This window comes from Heterodontus francisci, chromosome 41 (assembly GCF_036365525.1).
Source record: "Heterodontus francisci isolate sHetFra1 chromosome 41, sHetFra1.hap1, whole genome shotgun sequence".
NCBI classification, from domain to species: domain Eukaryota; kingdom Metazoa; phylum Chordata; class Chondrichthyes; order Heterodontiformes; family Heterodontidae; genus Heterodontus; species Heterodontus francisci.
In genome coordinates this window covers 28,239,759-28,260,767 of record NC_090411.1, presented here as the reverse complement: position 1 = coordinate 28,260,767, position 21,009 = coordinate 28,239,759, and the positions used below count along the sequence as shown (strand labels likewise).

General features: G+C 44.6%; 1 protein-coding gene across 7 annotated transcripts in view; it reads left to right on the top strand.

The window, feature by feature from the left end:
• Positions 1 to 21,009, top strand: part of nosip (nitric oxide synthase interacting protein) — a 32,910-nt gene that overhangs the window by 4,789 nt on the left and 7,112 nt on the right. Inside the window, exons 1-7 of one of the 7 annotated variants that reach the window (XM_068019638.1) lie at positions 6,535 to 6,598; positions 6,998 to 7,119; positions 9,132 to 9,230; positions 12,030 to 12,135; positions 15,468 to 15,549; positions 17,554 to 17,695; positions 19,725 to 19,843. In XM_068019638.1, the coding sequence (XP_067875739.1) occupies positions 9,161 to 9,230; positions 12,030 to 12,135; positions 15,468 to 15,549; positions 17,554 to 17,695; positions 19,725 to 19,843 (519 nt within the window). In that variant the 5' untranslated portion in view covers positions 6,535 to 6,598; positions 6,998 to 7,119; positions 9,132 to 9,160. Of the gene's footprint in view, positions 1 to 1,760; positions 1,839 to 6,517; positions 6,599 to 6,997; positions 7,124 to 9,131; positions 9,231 to 12,029; positions 12,136 to 15,467; positions 15,550 to 17,553; positions 17,696 to 19,724; positions 19,844 to 21,009 lie in introns of those variants that run through there. The other 6 variants (XM_068019639.1, XM_068019643.1, XM_068019637.1 and 3 more) reach the window with 6 other exon arrangements.

Sequence of the window (21,009 nt, the reverse complement as noted above, 5' to 3'; positions counted from 1 at the left end):
GCCGATCTGATCGAGGTTTTTAAGATGATTAAAGGCTTTGATTGGGTAGACGATGAAAATCTATATCCTCCGGCGGGTAAATCCAGAACAAAGGAGAGACAACAAAAAACTATGGCGCCTTTCAGGACTTCAGAGTGTCCCAAAGTGCTTTACAGCCAATGAAGTTCTTTTTGAGTGTAATCACTTTATTGTAATGTGGGAAACAAGGGAGCATAGTCTTAGAATTAGAGCTAGATCATTCAGGGGTGATGCCAAGAAGCACTTCTTCACACAAAGGGTAGTGGAAATCTAGAACTCTCTTTTCCCCCCCCCCCCCCCCCCCACAAAAAGCTGTTGAGGGTGAAGGGGACACAAGTGAGAAATGGGGAAAAGGCAAAATCTGGAGGAAACATTATCCACCCTGAGGTTAATCAAGCTGGGACTAAGTTATCAGTGAAGATCGCTGACACAGACAGCATAATTGGTTTAAAAGGCAGCTAGAAGCATTTGTTGAGACAGGGTTGAGGGACATAACGAGAGTGTGGCTAAGAGGGGATTGTTGGACCAAATCCTTAATCTATGTCTTAATTCCAACGAAGTAAAGTCTACAGTTCACTTAAGTCCTATATTGAGGATACGACTGCATCCGCAACACAAGTACCCACAACAAAAGCACTGTGTCCTGACACATCCTAGCTGTAGTACTGAAGAGCAGAACTACCAAGTCAAGCTATTCCAGTAGACCAGGGACAATAGCATCCCCCCAACAATGTGGAAGATTGCCCAGGTATGTTCTATCCACAAAAAAGCAGGATAATTCAACCCAACCAATTACCACCCTCCACTCAGTCACTGCCCAATACTGACCAACAACCTGTGAACACAACACTCATTTTGGGTGCACGATCTAGTCACAACCTTGATCCGGAAATGCACACAAAAGCTAAATGCTAAGGAGAGGAGAGATGAGTTGTCAGCCTATGACATCAAGGCAGAATTTGATTGACCATGTCTTCCAGTGAAACTCAGGTTAATAGGGTCAAGGGGTAAACTCCTTGGAGTCAAACAAGACACAAAGGAAGATGGTTATGGTTTCCAATCACTGCTGTTCCAAAACATTGTCATAGAGTCATTATGGCACAGAAGGAGGCCATTGGGCCCATCGTGTCCATGCCAGTTCTGTAGAGCAATCCAGTCAGTCCCATTCCCCCACTTTATCTCCGTAGCCCTGCAAGTTTAATCTCCTCAGGTGGCCATCCAATTTCCTCGCAGAATCATTAATCATTTTCACTTCCACCACCCTCCTGGGCAGCGAGTTCCAAGTCTTTACCGTCTGTTGTGAAAAAAAGTTCTTCCTCACATCTCCACCCCACCCCCCCGCACTTCTTCAGCTAATGGAAACAGTTTTTCTTTGTCTACCTTGCTAAAACCTGTCATAAGCTTGTACACTGCTATCAAATCTCTCCTCAATCTCCTTTGCTCCAAGGAAAGCAACCCCAGCTTCTCCAACCTAACCTTGGTTGGCAATCCGCACCTCTTTTCTCATGCAGTATAAATTGATGCTCCCTTTGAAATTAGGCATTCTTGCACCGGTCCTGATGAGTGCAAGGCGAAAAGCTTCGACAGCATGTCTCTTTTTCAGCAATACACAAGTACTGTCCTACCAAGCGACTACTTCAAAAGTACGTCATTGGCTGTAAAGTGCTTTGAGATAACCGGTTGTTGTGAAAGTTGATATATAAATGCAGGCCATTCTTTTTGTTTTCTTTTTCATCATGTAGAAATACTCAACATCTACCTCGATGGGTGCAGCTGTAAGAACACTCAAGAAGCTGATATCAACCAGGATGCTGTAGTATGTAAGACCTACATGATGCACTGCACCAACTCACCAGTTACTTCAACAGTTTATTTCATTGTCTCATCTTGCACAATTCCTCTCCATGCCATCCTTTCCCACTTTCATGTCCCAATAATTGCCCTTTAGGAACATAGGAGCAGGAGTAGGTCATTCAGCCCATTGAGCCTGCTCCGCCATTCAATTAAATCATGGCTGATCATCTACCTCTATGCCACTTTCCTGCACTATCCCCATATCCCTTGATATGAACATACGAATTAGGAGCAGGAGTAGGCCACTTGGCCCTTCGAGCCTGCTCCACATTCATGGCTGAACTGATTACTTTACATTTTCACCTACCCCCGATAACCTTCCACTCCCTTGCTTATCAAGAATCTATCTACCTCTGCCTTAAAAATATTCAAAGACTCTGCTTCCACCGCCTTCTGAGGAAGAGAATTCCAAAGACTCACGACCGTCTGAGAGAAAAAAATTTCTCCTCATTTCTGTCTTAAATGGGTGACCCCTTTATTTTTAAAAAGTGACCCCTAGTTCTAGATTCTCCCACAAGGGGAGACATCCTTTCCACTTCCACCCAGTCAAGACCCCTCAGGATGAGGGGAGAAAAGCCCCTTTGGTGGAGAGCTTGGAAACCATAGACCAAAGTCACTTGGTCCTTCCACGTATATTACATTCACTGCACATCATGTCTAAAATTAATCATAAACTGTATCCCAAAATATTACTTTCTGAAATAAATCCATCTAATTTGTATCTGAATGGATCTATACTAACTGCTCCCATCATCTCTCTAGGGAGGCTCTTCCAATTGATTGACCACTCACTCACTGAAATATTAATTCCACAGATTATCTTAACCTCCTTTGCAACAGTGTAAGCTTCGATTTACCATGAGTGTTGCTACAGAAAGTCCACGAGTCATATACTAAAAATTTGCATCTAGGTCTCCATACTTAAGATGAACGTTGTCACATATGTAAATTTCTGTGTCACATTTAAAAAAAAAATCGTATGGAAAGAAAGCCAGTTATTTGGAACGTAAATTAACACAGGGGGCCAGAATATCTATAATAGAAGAAAGATCTGCATTTATATAGCGCCTTTCACAAACTCAGGACTTGCCAAAGTGTTTTACAGCCAATGAAGTACTTTTGACGTGTAGTCACAGTTGTAATGTATGATGAGATTGCAAGGTGGAGATGAGGTCAATCAGCCATGATCTTATTGATTGGAGGAGTGGCCTCGAGGGGCTGAATGGCCTACTCCTGCTCCTAATTCTTATTCCCTAACGAGATGGGCTGGGGACAATGGGGTTAATGCCCTCTGCCAATTTTGCCACCCGACCTGCAGGTACCTGCTCAGCTGCCCCCTTACAGAACGACTGCCGAAGTATCAGCCGTGGCTTGGTTGGAAACACTCTCGTCTGGATCAGAAGGTTGTGGGTTCAAGTTCCACTCCAAGGGATTGTGCACATAATGTGGGCTAACACTTCAATGCAGTTCTGAGGAAGTGCTGCATCGTCAGAGGTGCCATCTTTCGAATTAGGTCTTAAATCGAGCCCCACAGTACCAGAGATCGGGAGTTCTCCCTGATGTCCTGGCCAATCTTTATCCCTTAACCGACATCACTGAAACAAATTATCTGGTCATTATGACATTGTGTATGGGACTTTGCTGTGTGCAAATTTCTATATATTACAATAGTGACCACACTTCAAAAAATAACTAATTGGCTGTGCTTTGGGATATCCCCAGGTTGTGAAAGACACTGCATAAACACAATTCTTTTACTTAAGATGAAAGTATGGAAATAAGTGAGAAAATTGTGCGAGTTCAGTTCATTTATGGCTTCATTCATTGCCTGTCGCCATGGCGATAGCTGTTCTAGTTTCCAAATTCCTTGTGAACTGCACAAAAAAAACTCTGTGGGCTGAAATAAAAATACAAATCATGACGTTACTGCCTTAGCTTGCATTCCCAGTCTTTGATAAACTGATCTCAACCACATTGGGGTTGAGAAGCCACGAGAGGCTTAGAGTACAAGAGCAAGGAAGTTATGTTGAACTTGTGTAAGCCACTAGTTCGGCCTCTGCTGGAGTATTGTGTCCAGTTCTGGGCACCGCACTTTAGGAAAGACGTGAGGGCATTGGAGAGAGGGCAGAAAAGATTCATGAAAATGGTTCCAGGGATGAGGAATTTCAGTTATGAAGATAGATTGGAGAAGTTAGGACTGTTTTCCTTGAAGAGAAGGCTGAGAGGTGATTTGATAGAGGTATTCAAAATCATGAGTGGTCTGGACTGAGTAGATAGAGAGAAACTGTTCCCGCTCGTGAAAGGATTGAGAACGAGAGGGCACAGACTTAAAATATTTGGTAAGAGAAGCAAAAGTGACATGAGGAAAGACTTTTTCACACAGAGAGTGGTTAAGGTCTGGAATGTATGACCTGAGAGTGTGGTGGAGGCAGGTTCAACTGAAGCATATCTGAAAAGGAAGAATATGTAGGGTTATGGGGAGAAGGCGGGGGAGTGGAACTGAGTGAATTGCTCTTTTGGAGATCCAGTGCGGACACGATGGGCCGAATGGCCTCCTTCTGCAATCTAACTGTTCTGTGATTCAGAGAGCATCGAGACTAGAGAAGTGGGAGAAATACAATCAACCAAGATTCCTGATCCCAATCATTAGTTGGAACGTGGAGTGAGGGCAGAATGGGATTATTGATAACCACCATGCTTGAGTTACCTACCAACCTCAATATCCTTTCTTTCCCCAAAAATATACTTTATTCATTAAAATCTGTAAAAAATGCATTACAAAACAGTACCAAGTTGACATTCCAAAAAGTGCAAAGGAAGTCAGTTTTCTTCGATACAGGAGTGAGTTGCCTCACAACCATTCCATCCTAACCTCAATATCCAGCCACACACATGAAGAACCTAGTCACCAGAGATCTACTGTAGCCCACGGAACAGTATGGTAAATATGTCTATAAAATCATGTTAAATTTGCGGTGAAAGTTAAAAATTACTTTGAAATTTTTTTTTGTGGAGGTAGTCTCAGTTTCGAAAATGGGGTAAGAATTGTGTAAAGAGGAAGTGGTGGGGTCCTATCTCCAATTGGGTTGTGCACTCTGTGATAACGAGAGTGATTGAATTGCCCCTTTCAGATGAATCTGTTATGAATTGCTGTCACCTCATCATCGTACTCGTCACCAGGTTAACCACAGACCAATCTTATCTCTGCCTCGCTCTCGTGCCTTCAGTTCTGTGCTTCCTTTTGAGAACAAGTCATTCTTAGAGGAGCCGCTGTAAAACCTGACCTGTTACTATGGTGTTTCTCTCTCAATTTTCTTGCTATCACCCTGCCCCCACCCCCCATTAGACACTGACTCATACTGAATTGGTTCCACAGGCTGAGATTCCACATTATAAGATGCTCAGGTAGTTTCAAACAAAGAAGTTCTGTTTTCGCAACACAGACTCTTTGGTGTCCGGTTTACATTGTTGAAATGTCTTAGACATCTTGATGCACGTAATTGTGCAAGTTTATTTGCAATCAGTATTGCATTTTTAATGCCTTTCATAACTTTGCAACTTTCCTCCTCGGCCTCTCCTGATTTTTCCTGCAGATTTTCCCACTGTCGTCAGTGGTCTTCAGTATCCCAGCCAACCGACTATTCTTCAATAGTAAAGCTATTGGATCATTGGGAGGGGGTGGGGGGGGTGCAATAAGGGCTGTGCCTGATCTGGTTGTCCGCCAATACCCACACATGCAAGCTTCCCAACGAGTACTAATGGATTTTTACCTTCCAAACCAGCAGCATTGAGCCCAATCTAACAGAACTCAACTAACTCAGCACCTGCATCATATGTTTTGGCAGAATTTCTCTACCCCATGACCTCAAAAACCTAGAAGGACGAGGGCAGAAAGTGCACGGGAACACCTCCAGGTTCCCCTCCAAGTCAGACACCATCCTGACTTGGAAATATATCAACCTTCATTGTTACTGGGACAAAATCCTGGAACTCCCTCCCCAAAAGCACTGCGGGAGCACCTTTGTTGCACGGACTCAGCAGCACTTCTCAAGGGGCATCGAAGGCTGGGCAATAAATGCCAGCCTTGCCAGCGGTGCCCAAGTCCTATGAATGAATATTTAAAAGAAAATTAGGAAACAGTATGGTTATTGGAGTACGGTAAATGCTGGAAATCTGAACCAGACAGGTGAAAAAACAGTAGGCAAGAACTTGAGTTAGACTTTTGCTTTTGGACAGGTGCTGACTAATCCTATTGTGTATGTACAGGTTTTGTATTGGCTGGTAATCATGATTAGGAAGAAGGCTGGCCAAGTTATCAGGTGGATTTGAATGGAGCTGCAGGACTGATGAGAGTGAATGGTCCTCCCGAGCAGTAGGGGGCGCACAGCTTGACAAAGGCCCACTTTCCCAGCGGCCGACAGTCTGGTATATTTCCACCACCACCACCGCCCCCCCCCGGACAAGGACGGACCACTTGTTTTAAATACAGCCGCGAACCTACTCAAAGTCCCCGTTACTCAAAAGAACCTGTTAGAGAGAGTATTAAATTAAAATTTATAGACCGTACGCAGTGAGATAAGTGTGCGCATGCTCAACGGCCGCTACCGCCGCCCTTTGCCCTACTTCCGCCCAATACACCGGAAGAAAATCCGCCGCCTTTCCCTTCCGGTTGGGTCAAATCTGACGCATTTCCTGCTTGGACGGTTTGTGTGAGTCTGAGTTAAAGGTACAGCTTTGGGCTAAAAAAAAAATCATTTAATATATAATCAGGGGAAGATTTTTGTAAAGATTTGCCTGCAAGGGTGATGGAAGCCGATTTAATAATAACTTTGAAAAGGGAATTAGATATATATTTGAAGGGGAAAATTGCAGGGCCATGGGACTGGATAACTATCAAAGAGCTAGTACAGACACGATGGACCGAATGGCCTTCTGTGCTCTATGATGTTACGAAACAGGGAAGTAACATGTTAGTTTTTTCAGTCTGACTATTGGAGACACTCTCACCTCCGTTGAGCCCATAATTTAGGCTGACACTCCAGTACAGTGCTGAGGGAGTGCCGCACTGTTGGAGGTGCTGTTTTTCAGATGAGACGTTAAACTGAGGTCTTGTTTATCTGCTCAGGTAGACACAAAAGATCCGGAGGCCGCTATTCGAAGAAGAGTAAGGGAGTTCTCCCCAGTGTCCTTGCTGATATTTATCCCTCAACCACAATCGCTTAAAAAAAAATTAACTGGTCACTTGTGGTTTGTATGATGCTGTTTTATATAAGATGGTTGCTGTGTATCTGCCTATGTAAATGCTTGAGTTATCCTGAAGTTCAGTGTTTGTGAAGAGTTTTGGGTGTTTCTGAGAAGTGATAAGGTTCTCTATGAGGCTCAGTTATACTTGCTAGAAGTTACATATATTCATTTTTAAAAATTCTTTCATGGGATGTGGGCATCGCAGGCCAGGCCAGCATTTATTGCTCCTCCCTAATTGCCCTTGAACTGAGTGGCTTGCTAGGCCATTTCAAGGGCATGTAAGAGTCAACCACATTGCTGTGGATCTGGAGTCACATGTAGGCCAGACCAGGTAAGGACAGCAGATTTCCTTCCCTAAAGGACATTAGTGAACCAGATGGGTTTTTTACAACAATTGACAATGGTTTCATGGCCATCATTAGACTAGCTTTAAATTCCAGATTTTTCTTTTTATTAATTGAATTCAAATTCCACCTTCTGCTGTGGTGGGATTCGAACCCATGTCCCCAGAGAAATACCTGGGTCTCTGGGTTACTAGTCCAGTGACAATAACAGTACGCCACCGCCTCCCCTATATGCAGGGACCTGTCATCTGCAGGAAAAACGAACATCTCCAGTTGTTTTCAAATTAAACAAAAGTGTGGGGCCATTCGTTCCCTGGTGCATTCTCCATAGCAATCCCCCCGATCAATCCGAGTCAACTTGCCAAACAATCAGCACCCTTTTCTCATGCAGTGTAAATTGTTGCTCCCTTTGAAATTTGGCATTCTTGCATCTGTCCTGATGAGTGCAAGACGAAAAGCTTTGACAGCGTGTCTCTTTTTTTTCAGTAGTACTTCTATATGAATGTTTCTTTTTACATAAAAGTGGCGTAATCACATTTTGAGTTTAATTCCTTGCCATCTAAGATTGATGGAAAAATAATTTTATTAATGTTTTAAAACAATGTGCAGGAGCTGACAGCAGTTGTTAGCTTCGAAATACACTTGTATCTTACCACCTATGTTCCTTTCTCAAACTAGGTATCTGATACTGATAGTTAAGGGAACGTCTCTAAATTATATTCCGGAATTGATATGAAACATTGAATGTAAAGGCATGTTTATAAAGGCTCGAATGACATAATTACAAATTGTTGATCTAATTTATGAGGGATCTTGTCTTATAGGAGGGTTGTGAGGTTAGAGTGTCTAGTTATGTTACTGTTTTACTATAATTGTTTTGTGACTGTATTGGGATGGGTTTATTTATTGTTTGTTAGCACTACGAGCTCCTTTGCCAGTTCCACAACTTCATCTGAGTTGTCTGCTGTTTTCATTAAGTTTGGAGAAGGGGAAGGAAAAAAAGTTGCATTTTCAGGTTCCCAATGCCTCAGATTTAAGATTCTCGTCCTTGTGTTTAAGTCCCTTAGTGGCTTCACCCCTCCCTGTCTTTATAACATCTTACAATCCCTCAAACTCTCCATTCTTCTGACTCTGGCCTTTTAGTGTATTCCCCCTTCCCTTCACCACACTGCTGACAGCCGTTCCTTTGTTTGTCCAGCCCTACAACCTTCCGAGATCTTTGTACTCCTCCAGTTCTGGCTTCTTGCACATCTTCGATTTTCATCGCTCTGCCGTTGGTGGCATTGACATCAGCTGCCGAGGTCCTAAGCCCAGGAACCTCTCTGCCTGCCTCTCCTCCATTAAGATGTTCTGTAAAACCTCGCTGGTCACATTTTGATCACCTATCCTAATATCTCCTTGTGTGACTCGGTGTCAGGTTTTGAGTGATGACACTCCTGCGAGGCGCGCCTTGGGAGGCTTTTACTATGTAAAAGGCGCTATATAAATGCAAGTTGTTGGCCAATGCATGGGATGGACTAGTTGAGATTGAAACCCTGGAAGTATTTCAGAAGCATTTGGATGTTGTACTGGGACAACCTGAGGATCTTTGTCGCAGGATGAATTTAGATGGGCTGAATGATCCATAAAGGTCTGGTGTTTGCCGATGTTTCTTTTCATTTATTCGTGCAGGGCTGAGCCACACGGCTGGTGTGTGAGTGATGACAAGACACGGGAAGAACTGCACGGCGGGGGCTGTGTACACCTACTACGAGAAGAAGAAGGACACAGGTATGGGACTGTAGGTGGGAGGGGGAATTTAATATTGTAAAGCGATCAAGGATCAAATGGGAGGTGACCCGTGGCCATAGACAGTGATGGGGAGGGGAGAGGTGCTGAAGGGTGGGTGAAAGTAAGGAGGTGTGGTAATGAACAGGATTATGACACTTAAAAAGCTCGATCTGGGTCGAGCAAAATGCTGAGATTGTGTGCAGTTTGGATCATCCTGAGCAAGTGGACAGGGAGTGAGATGGAGTCATCAGCAAGGGTGAAGATAGCTTCGTCGGGCACCGAGAAAATCCGATTTGGAATTCCCAATGTTTACCTTTTGGAATTAAGAGAAAATGCTGGAAACCACTCTTCAGGTCAGGCAGAATCTGTGGAGAGAGAAACAGAGTTAACTTTTCAGATCGATGACCTTTCGGTCAGAATCTAATCAACCTGGAATTTTAACCCTGTTTCTCTCTCCTCAGATGCTGCCAGACCTACTGAGTATTTCCAGCACTTTTTGTTTCTAATTTCAGATTTCCAGCATCCGCAGTATTTTGATTTTGTCTTTCCCGTTCTCTATGCGTCTGTTTCGAATAGTGTGATAACTCCAATGATCTGACCAGTGCATTGAAAAACTTCAGCATAGAATCACACAACACACAGAAGGAGGACATTCAGCCCATTTTGTCTGTGCTGGCTCTTTGAAAGAGCTATTCAATTAGTCCAACTCTGCACTTACTCCATAGCCCGGCACCTTTCTCCTTTCGAGTATTTATCCAACTCCCTTTTGAAAGTTATTATTGAATGTATCTCCACCATCCGTTCAGGCAGCGCAGTCCAGATCATTATAACTCTCTGTGTTTAAAAAAAAAATAAGTTTCCTCAACTTACCTTTGGCTCTTTTTGAAGGATTTACATCTGGAACATTGGGCTGAATTTTTAGACTCCGGTGGGTGTGGACGTGCGTGCTGCCAGCTGGCATGCAGGTTCCCCTGGTCGATCCCACCCCCGGGCCATTTTCCAACATGCGGGATGAGGGGGCACAGCAAGGATACCCACCTCCGAGTGGCGGGTAGCCGATTCGTCTCATTAGTGGCCTAATAAGGCCTATTGTCGGAGGCTGACTGGAATGTTCCAGGCGGCCTGCAGCTCCCAGGAGGTGTCTGGGTGCAGGGTAGCCGCTTGGAGGCGGACTCCGGCAGCAGACCAGACAGGGGGGAGGAGCCGCACTCCAGGCAGGCTTAGAGGCCCTCCCTGCCTGACAGGTCTCAGCAGCAGCCACAGGCCGCCCTGAGGAGGGGTTCCCCCTCCGCAAAGGGGGCCCGGCAGCAAAGGGGTTTTTTTTATTTTGAAGTTTAAAATAAAGTTGGAGAGAGGCCGCCTCCATTTTGGGGAGCCCCCCCCCCCCGCTCCATGTCTCTCTCACTGTCGGTCTCTCTTTCTCTTTCACTCTTTTTCTCTCTCTCTTACCTTGAAAGCCTTGTTGCTGCCATCTCCGAGCTGGAGGCTCTCCTATTGGCTCCCCAGCTTTGAGAGCCTGCACCATCCTTAATTGGACGGCGAGCCCGTCCTCTGACCATTAATTGGCAATTTCAGGGGAAAATCACAAACGAGTGACTGTTTCCCAGACAGTGTGGGCTTCTGACCCCCTCATTTGAGCCTGATGGTGGAGTCCTGAAACCTGCAGTGAAAATCCTGCCCATTGACCTGTCTAAACTCTGTAACCTCTTATGCTCACTATAATCTATTTGCTTGTTTAATACTTTAACACACCATCTAGACGTTGGTAAACCGTCTACTATAACTCACAGCTCCCATTATAAGTCTACCTGCATTGATTCAATTCCATTCAAACACCCTTGCATTTATTTTTTTTAGATCAAATATGTATTACTTTATATCGTTGAGCATTACTATTTGTGTGTTCCATTGTATAACAAATATAAATCCTTCTGCAAGTGTTTTGCCACATCCTTGCTCTCTTTGACACTCCCGATTTGTCCCATGGCAGTGGGCTGGGGACCTGGGGAGTTAGTCAGAGGGCATGCAGGGGCCAGTCAGTAATGTGACCTCCAGGATGGGCTGGAGACAGCAGCAGGACCAACATACAAGCAGGAGTGTACTGTTATTCTGGGGGTTGGGGGGTGGTGATGAGTGAGAAGGAACGTTTGGGGGGAGGGGTGGTGGGGGTTAAGAGATTGTTTGTTTCTGCAGGTGAAGGACCCATTGTGAGTGCTAGTTACGGCTAGTGAGGTGCCCTCTTTTAATAGTTCAACTGTGGCTCAGTGGGGAGCATTCTCGCCTCTGATTCAGAAGGTTGTGGGTTCAAGACCCACTCCAGGGATTTGAGCACAATAGTCGAGGCTGACACTCCAGTGCAGTACTGAGGTGCATTGTCGGAAGTACTTTCTTTCGGATGAGATGTAAAGCCGAGGCCCCATCTGCCCCCTCAGGTGGATTTAAAAGATACCACGGTACTATTTTTGAAGAAGATTGGGCCAATTCTCCCAGGTGTCCCGGCCAAAATTTATCCCTCAATCAACATTACAAAAACTGAAGGTCTGGTCATTACCTCATTGCTGTCTGTGGGATCTTGCTGTGTGCAAATTGGCTGCCGCATCTCCTACATTCCAACAGTGACCGCATTTCAAAAGCACTTCGTTGGCTGCGAAGCGCTTTGAGATGTCTGTTGGTGAACGGCGCTGTACAAATGTAAGTCTTTCTTTCCCACTGGTTGTTCAGCGTTGTGTCCGTGCCATGTACTGTGTTAGGGTTGATTGTGGTCAGGATGACTCTGAACGGATCTGTCTTCTCACCCAGCTGTTTCGGGCTATGGGACGCAGTCCCTGCGCCTCAGCAAAGACGCCATCAAGGACTTTGACTGCTGCTGTTTGTCCTTGCAGCCGTGCAAGGATCCCGTCGTAACGTGAGTCCTTCTTGTTTTTCCTTCCTCTGATATTTCTCCATCCTTCTTCTGGAAGCTGCGGATTCCTGGAATCCACCCCTAATTCCCGCTGGGGTCCCACACATGCTGCTGCCCTCCTGTGTCTGTTACCGGGCTCGTGGTGACTGAACGAATCAAACTCTCCCTTTACTGACCCGAAACGTTAACTCTGCTTCTCTTTCCACAGATGCTGCCAGACCTGCTGAGTGAATCCAGCATTTCTTGTTTTTGTTTCAGATTTCCAGCATCCGCAGTATTTTGCTTTTATCTCCCTTTATTAGATCAGATTCCCAAGATCTTTGTATTTTGGGATTGTTCCCTGTAATTTCTATCTATTTTTCCATTAAAATTGGTAAATTAGCCACCTGGTATAGGCAATGAGTAGTATCATAGAGTCATTGTTATTTCTGGCAGAGTAGGAGGCCATTCAATCCATCGAGTCCATGCCAGCTCACCAGGGAGCTATCCTATCAGTCCCACACGCCCACTCGATCCCCGTAGCCCTGCAAGTCTATTTCCTTCAGGTGATCATCCAACTTCCTCTTGAAACCATTGATTGTCTCTGCTTCCACCACCCTCGTGGGCAGCAAGTTCCAGGTCATTACCACCCGCTGTGTAAAACAGAAAAGTGCTTCCTCATATTCCCCCTGCATTTTTTGACCAAAACTTTCAATCTGTGTTCCCTAGTCCTTGTACCATTAGTTAATGGGAACAGTTTTTTTCTTGTCAAACTTAACAAAACCTATCATAAACTTGTTCACTTGTATTAAATCTCCCCTCGATCTCCTTTTGTTCTAAGGAGAACAACCCCAGCTTTTCCAATCTAACCTTGTAAGTGAAAGCCCTCACCCTTGGAACCATTCTGGTAAATCTCCTCTGCACCCTCATATCCTTCCAAAAGTTTAGTGTCCAGAACTGGACGCACTTCTCCAGTTGGGGCCCAATCAGAGCTTTATAAAGGTTCAGTATAACTTCCCTACTTTTGTACGCAATGCCTCTACTTCTGAAGCTCAAGATCCCATATGCTTTACTGACCACTCAGGGTATTCAGGTATTGGAGCCAGAAAGAAGAACAGGGGAATTCTCCCTGGTGTCCTAGTCAATGCTCATCCATCAATCTACTTTACTAAAACACAGATTATCTTTTTCATGCATTCATGGGATGTGAGCATCACTGCTAAGGCCAGCATTTATTGTCCATCCCTAATTACCCTTGAGAAGGTGATGATGAGCCACCGCCTTGAATACAACTGGGTGGCTTGCGAGGCCATTGCATTAGATTTCCAGAAGGCATTTGATAAGGTGTCACATCAAAGGTTATTGCGGAAAATAAAAGCTCATGGTGTAGGGGTGACATATTGGCATGGAAATACAATTTATATAATTGACTTGGATGAAGGGACCGAAGGTATGGTTGCTAACTTTGCTGATGCCACCAAGATAGGTAGGAAAGTACGTTGTGAAGAGGACATGAGGCTACAAAGGGATATAGATAGGTTAAGTGAATGGGCAAAGATCTGGCAAATGGAGTATAATGTGGGAAAATGTGAAATTGTCTATTTTGGCAGGAAGAATGAAAAATAAGCATATTATCTAAATAGTGAGAGATTGCAGAGGGATCTGGGTGTCCTAGTGCATGAATCACAAAAAATGAGTATGCAGGTACAGTAGTGGCGCAGTGGTTAGCACCGCAGCCTCACAGCTCCAGCCACCCGGGTTTGGTTCTGGGTACTGTCTGTGCGGAGTTTGCAAGTTCTCCCTGTGACCGCATGGGTTTCCTCCGGGTGCTCCGGTTTCCTCCCACGTGCCAAAGATGTGGGTTGATAGGTAAATTGGCCATTGTAAAAATTGCCCCTAGTGTAGGTAGGTGGTAGGAGAATTGAGGGAAGGTGGGGATGTGAGAGGGAAATGGGATTAATGTAGGATTAGTATAAATGGGTGGTTGATGGTCAGCGCGGACTCGTTGGGCCAAAGGGCCTGTTTCGGTGCTGTATCTCTCTTTTGACTCTAATAGAATGTTATAGTTTTTTGCAAGGGGAATTGAATACAAAAGTAGGGAGGTTATGCTTCAATTATACAGGGCATTGGTGAGACCACATCTGGAGTACTGTGTACAGTACTGGTCTTATTTAAGGAAGGATATAAATGCATTGGAAGCAGTTCAGAGAAGGTTTACTAGACTAATACCTGGAATGAGCGGGCTGTTTTATGAGGAAAGGTTGGACAGGCTAGGCTTGTATCTGCTGGAGTTTAGAAGAGTAAGAGGCGATTTGATTGAAACATATAAGATTCTGAGGGGTCTTGACAGGGTGGATGTGGAAAGGATGTTTCCTCTTGTGGGGGAATCTAGAACTAGGGGTCACAGTTTTCAAGATAAGGGGTTGCCCATTTAAGACAGAAATGAGGAGAAATATTTTCTCTGAGGATTGTGAGTCTTTGGAACTCTCTTCCTCAAAAGGCGATGGAAGCAGAGTCTTTGAATATTTTTAAGGCAGAGGTAGATAGATTCTTCTTAAGCAAGGGGGTGGAAGATTATTGGGGGTGGGCAGGAATGTGGAATTGAGGTTACAATCAGATCAGCCATGATCTTGTTGAATGGTGGAGCTGGCTCGAGGGGCCGAGTGGCCTACTCCTGCTCCTAATTTGTATGTTCGTATGCAGAGAGTGAAGGGTCAATCACATTGCTGTGGGTCTGGAGTCAGAACAGCAGATTTTCTCTCCTAAAGGATATTCGTGAACTAGATGGGTTTTTACAACAACCTGGTTGTTTCATGGTCACCATTACTGATACTAGTTTCTTGTTTCAGATCTATTTAATTATTATTAATAATTTAATTGCATATTATTTATTTAATTAATTGAATTTAAATTCCCCAGCTGCTGTGGTGGGATTTGAACTGGTATCTCAGGATTAGTAGTCCAGGCCTCTGAATTACTAGTCCAGTAACATCATGTTGCCATAGCCCTGTTATCATTGCTGTTTGCGGGAGATTGTGTGCAAATTGGCTGACGCACTTCCTGCATTATAACAGTGTCTGTGCATACTCCATTAGTTGTAAAGCACTTTGGCATTGAGATTGTGAAAAGTGCTATATAAATGCAAGTTCATTTGTTCTTAACTCGGCACAGTTCAAGCATCAAACCTGTGGTCTTTTACCCTCTGTTGCGCAGTAGATCACCGTGCATTTACCCTTTGAACCATTGAGGGGGCTAGTCAGAATATTGTTAAATGTAAATATGTCTGTGTTCAATGTTGAAAAAGTTAATGGTTTATCACGCTAATGAATATTTCTTTGTATTTTTTCGTTATGCAGACCTGATGGTTATATATATGAAAAGGAAGCAATCCTGGAATACATCTTGCACCAAAAAACCAAAATTGCCAAGAAGATAAAGGTAGATTCCCCTTTCTCATCTCCTCCTCCTGCCCCTCTCACCGAGAATGTCACTTTTCTCATTTCTCTGTCTTGCTGTCTCTCGCGCATTCTCATGCTCTCTCATGTGCTCACTGTCTCTTGCGCATTCTCATGTCCTCGCTGTCTCTCTCTCCATGAAATAAGAGGAGTTGGGGGATGATGATGTTGTCCACTCTCTCCCCTCCTGAAAGTGTTGGTTCACGTTGGGACAATGCTCCTTGGGATTCTGGTACTTTGTTCAAAGGGCTGTTCTTCAGTGTGGCACAATGGAGTGAATGCTGGTAGACTGTTGACCATGGAGGGAGTCAAAAGCTAAAACCCATCCCTTTTACATGCAATGTCTGTGCATGTATTTTGCTTTCCCAGTACAATACCGAGTGTTGAGACTGGGAACCTGGCCTGGTATTAATTCTCCTAATCGTCTGGACATTGAGGTCAATTTTAGCACCGCCCACTTATTTCCTGGCTGTGATCAATCTATAAATCAGATTGATTCCTGGGATGGGAGAGTTGTTATACGAGGTGAGATTGATTAGAAAGGGCCTGTATTCTTTAGATTTTAGAAGAATGGGAGGTGAAATCTCACTGAAATCCATAAAATTCTTAGAGAGCTCGACAGGGTAGATGCTGAGAGGCTGTTTTCCCCTCATTGGAGAGTCTCTAACTAGGGGATTATAGCCTCAGGATAAGAGGTTGGCCATTTAAAACTGAGATTAAGAGAAATTTCTTCACTGAGGATTGTGAATCTGTGGAATTCTCTACCTCAAAGCTGTGGATGCTCAGTCATTGAGTATATCCAACATAGAGATCAGTAAATCTTTGAACACTAATGGAATTGAGGGATATGAGGATCGGGCGGGAAAGCGGAGTTGGGGTACAAGATTGGCCATGATCTTATTAAATGGAGGAGCAGGTTTAAGGGGCCGTATGGGCTACTCCTGCTCCTATTTCTTATGAGCTGAGTCAGCACTGATCAGGAATCAAAATTGGGACATCCCTGGTCTGAATGGCTCAGTCACCTCCTGATTATTTGAACCACTAGGGGAGGTGCTGCACTTTTTCGATGCGTGTGCTCTGACCGGCGACTTGTTGGTGCTGCATGTTGATATTTCCTGGCTTCTGCCAAATAATCGGCAGCTGTTGAGCAGGGGAATAAGCTGACTCGTTTGATGTTGCTGGCAGCTCTAGGCATGTACAGTTTATTAAAATAGAGTATGCTCATTGGCATTGTATGGAATTTAGATAATATTGAGTTGTTAGCTTAAAACACACCAGAAAAACGTGCACAATGCTGTTCCAGATAGGCTTTTATCGCAGCAGGAGGGAATGTGGAGTAGGAATTTTGACTGCCAGTGTAGGTGAGAGAATACTTGCTATTGCAGTAAAGATTGGAAGAGATTTGACATCAAAGGTAGACACAGCAAAGGGTAACACTAAATTAACAGCATGTACGCAGGGAGGTAGCAATGACTTCTGATGCATATTTGTAATGAAACATAAGAATGTAACATTCTGAAGCTCAGGTTAAAGGGGGAGACTTCAATCTAGTCATTCTAAGTCAACATATGCAACAAGGGCAGTATCTCCCGGGGTTCATGAGTATTTTTGGTATCTAAATCCCATATATACAACACATAAGGTGTTATCACTTTGATTTGATTTAATGAATAGTATTAATTAGACGTTTTCACGGTTTCTCTACTTCTCAAACTAGTATTAGACATAAAGGATATATGACAATATATATCCTAGAACAGCTGCATAAGGGCAGTAGGGATAGATGATATTCTATACAAACCCACCATTGGTGCTTATCGGGTCCCTGGGAGATGTTAGTGGTGACTTCCCTGGTTGTTACTTGACTGACCTGACAGATGTCGGGGTCTTGTGTGGGCAGTCGCAGGCGCGAACCTGCAGCCCACCTCGTGTGGCACTGCGTCATCCTTTATTTTGGAAACTTTTTTTTTTAAATTTAATGTCCTAGGCTTACGAGAAACAGAAAAATATCAAGAAGGCAGAGCTGGCAGAGCTGGCGAAGGCGGAGAAGGAGACCAAAGTCAAAGCGTTCCTGGAGAAAGAGTCAACCATTGTGAGCAAGCCACTGAATCCCTTCAGGGCCAAAGAGGGTAAGGTATTCCATGGCAGGTAGTCGGGAATAACAGAATTCCCCCTTGGGGGAGTGGGGTTAGTCACACGGAAATGCACCACTTCTAAAGTTGCTTGGCTGCCGTGTCAGTCTCCTGTAGAAAGACTGACTTGCATTTGTATAGCGCCTTTCATAACCTCTGGACATTCCAAAGTGCTTTGCAGCCAATGAAGCACTTCGTTTGAACTGCTCTAATGTAGGAAATGCAGCAGCCAATTTGCGCACAGCAAGCTCCCACAAAGCAGCAATGTGATCAATGACTAGATCACTGCTTCTCATGGGTAATGTTTTTGAAGGATAAATATTGGCCAAGGCACCAAGGAGAACTGCTCTGCTCTTTTCTAAATGGTGCCATGGGATCTTGTGCGTCCACCCGAGAGCTGGCACCTGTGACAGTGCAGCACCCCTTCAGTCCTGCACTGGAGAATCAGCCTGGATTTTGTGTTCAAGTCTGTCGAGTGGGACTTGAACCCACGATGTTCTGACGACAGGAACTAGAAAATCAACTCTAAGTTGGAGACGTGTGGCCTCCCATGAATCACTCCCTTTCTACTGTTATCAGCATGTCACCAGTCCCTGTTAGAGGAAGTGCCGTGTTTATCGCTCTTGCCTCTGAGTAAGACCCACTCCAAGACTTGAGCACAACGGTCTAGGCTGACACTCCTGTGCAGTATTGAAGGAGTGCTGCACTGTTGGAGGTGATGAGACACTAAAAATTGAGGATTCGCTTACCCTCTCAGATGAACGTAAAAGATCCCATGGCATTATTCAAAGAAGAGTGGGGGCGGGTTTGCCCTGGTGTCCTGCTCAATATTTATGCCTCAAATCAACATCACTTTTAAAAAAAAAAAAATTACCTGGTCATTACCACATGGCTGTTTGTGGAAGTAGTGCAATTTGACTGCCACGTTTCCTACATTACAACACTGACTACGCTTCAAAAATATTTCATTGATTTTAAAGCCCTTTGGGACGTCCTGAGGTGAAAGGCCCTGTATAAATGCAAGTCTTTCTTTCTAGGTGCACATCTCTAATAGCTGCATCTCGGATGCTGTTTGAACTTGCCTCTGTTAGTTTGCTATTGTGTATCAGTGGCAGCAACACTGCAGGATTACTGCTGATGATTCCCTGTCAAGCCACTGGTGAAGCAAACCTTAAACAAAAATTCCACTGGAGGACTCCTAACCACTGCGTTTTCCTTCTGGCTGCTTTCTTTATTCCATCCTCCACCTTCTCGTCTCGCGCTGGTTCACCTGGTCACAGGCACTCTTTTGGTACCTTGTTTCATGTGTAACCCTCAGCAGCAGTTGCACGGGGGGGGGGGGGGGGGGGCGGGCTGCTTAACTGTGGGCAGCAGGGCACTTTTACCAGCCGATTTCAATGGCTAGCGATTTAATGGTGGTAACCCTGCCAGATTTCACCTCTGCGTCCTTCACCCAGTCCCCAGTCTGTTAGTACGGAGAACAATTGTAGCTCGTTAACAGTTGCCCTAGCTGAGATCAGCTAACTCATGGCAGATGGAATTGAACCTCCAATTTTATGACTTCCATGGCGCGGCTCAAACTCAGAAGACACGTGTATCCACTTAAAATGGCGTCGTGCGACGTTCAGCGTGTCATGTTTGCACGCAGATCCTTTGACGGTTTAACTGAGGCAGTTTAGAAATGAGCTTCAGCTTGGTAACTTGCGCTAAGCATAATTCCAAAGGCTGTTGGGAATGAAGTTGGGAATTTATTTTGCAGCCCAGTTGAAGGAGTATTCGCTAAAGCTTGACTCGATTTGCATCATCAATGCGAACAGCCAGACTTTGTGACATACTTGCGTCAAAAATGGAAACTGCCCCTCGCGATAAAACAACTCGGCAACAGTGAGAGCAGGGTTTCACCTCTCTCTCTATGTGCTGCCGTGGGGGATCTCACTGGCGCCACTGGAAAGTTTAAATAATCTGTGCCGTTTATGGTCCTTTTTCTTACCCCCTGCCCCCTCTGAACTTGCCATTTGATCCCCAGGGGACGCCCAGGCTAGTTCCAGCACGGAACCCATTCAGCAAGAGAGTGAAAAACATTTGCCCAGTTTTTGGATCCCATCACTCACTCCTGAGGCTAAAGCGACTACCATAAGAAAACCGGTAAGATTCTCCGAGGCAATTGATTCTATCTTGATGCTTTTCTTGTCCCCCTCCCCCCCCCCCCCCCCCCTCACTACCTCCCCCACACCCACCCTTTTAACTTCCTCCCATTTAAAATGGGGACTGAATTACATCTGCATGCCCTGGAACTTTTTTTGCTGAGATACGGTTCTGCTGGCAGTGAGGGGTGCAGCCTTTATATAGTGCCGTTAATATGGGAGGAAGAGTGTTTGCTGCTGGTATCATACCTGCACAGCAGCTGTTAGGTGAGACGGGGATTTAGAATCATGGCCTCCTTCTGTGCCAGAAATGACTATTTGGCCTCCATGCCAGTTCTCCGCAGAGCTATACTGTCAGTCCCGTTCCTCCACTCGATCCCTGTAGCCCTGCAAGTTTATTTCCCTCAGGTGGCCATTCAATTCCTATCAATATTATTTATGGAGAACGGGCAGGAAAGTGGAGTTGAGGCCAAGATGAGATCAGCCATGATCGAATTGGATGGCGGAGCAGGCTCAAGGGGCTGAATTGCCTACCCCTGCTCCTAGTTCTTATGTTCAAAGTCGTTGGCTCTGCTTCTACCACACTTATGGGCCGCGAGTTCCAGGTCATTACCTACTGTGTAAAAACAAAAAGTTCTTCCTCATATTCCCCCTGCATCTCTTGCCCAAAACCTTCAATCTGTGTCCAATAGTCCTTGTACCATTAGTTAATGGGAACAGATTTTCCTTGTTTAATTTATCTAAGCCTGTCATAATCTTGTACACCCTCTATCAAATCTCCCCTCTATCTCCTTTGTTCTAAGGAGAAAAACCCTGTTTTCCAAACTAACCTGGTAAATAAAATCCCCCATCCCTACGATGCCTTCACTGTCTAGATGTACAAAAAGAAAGACTTGCATTTATATAGCGCCTTTCACAATTTCAGGACATCCTAAAGTGCTTCGCTGCTAATTAAATACTTTTGAAATGTAGTCACTGTCGTAGGGAGTGCATGGAGTACAGACATTTGTGCAAGCTAGATGTCTATGGATCTGTATCTGAGCAAGGGTCAGCGCCCTGAAGAAAGGAGGGGAGAAATTTGCAGGAGGAGGCTGCGTGTGAAAGAAAAATGATCCACTCTGACCTTTTTATTTAAGTAGTGATATATTATTTACACTAAAATAGGAA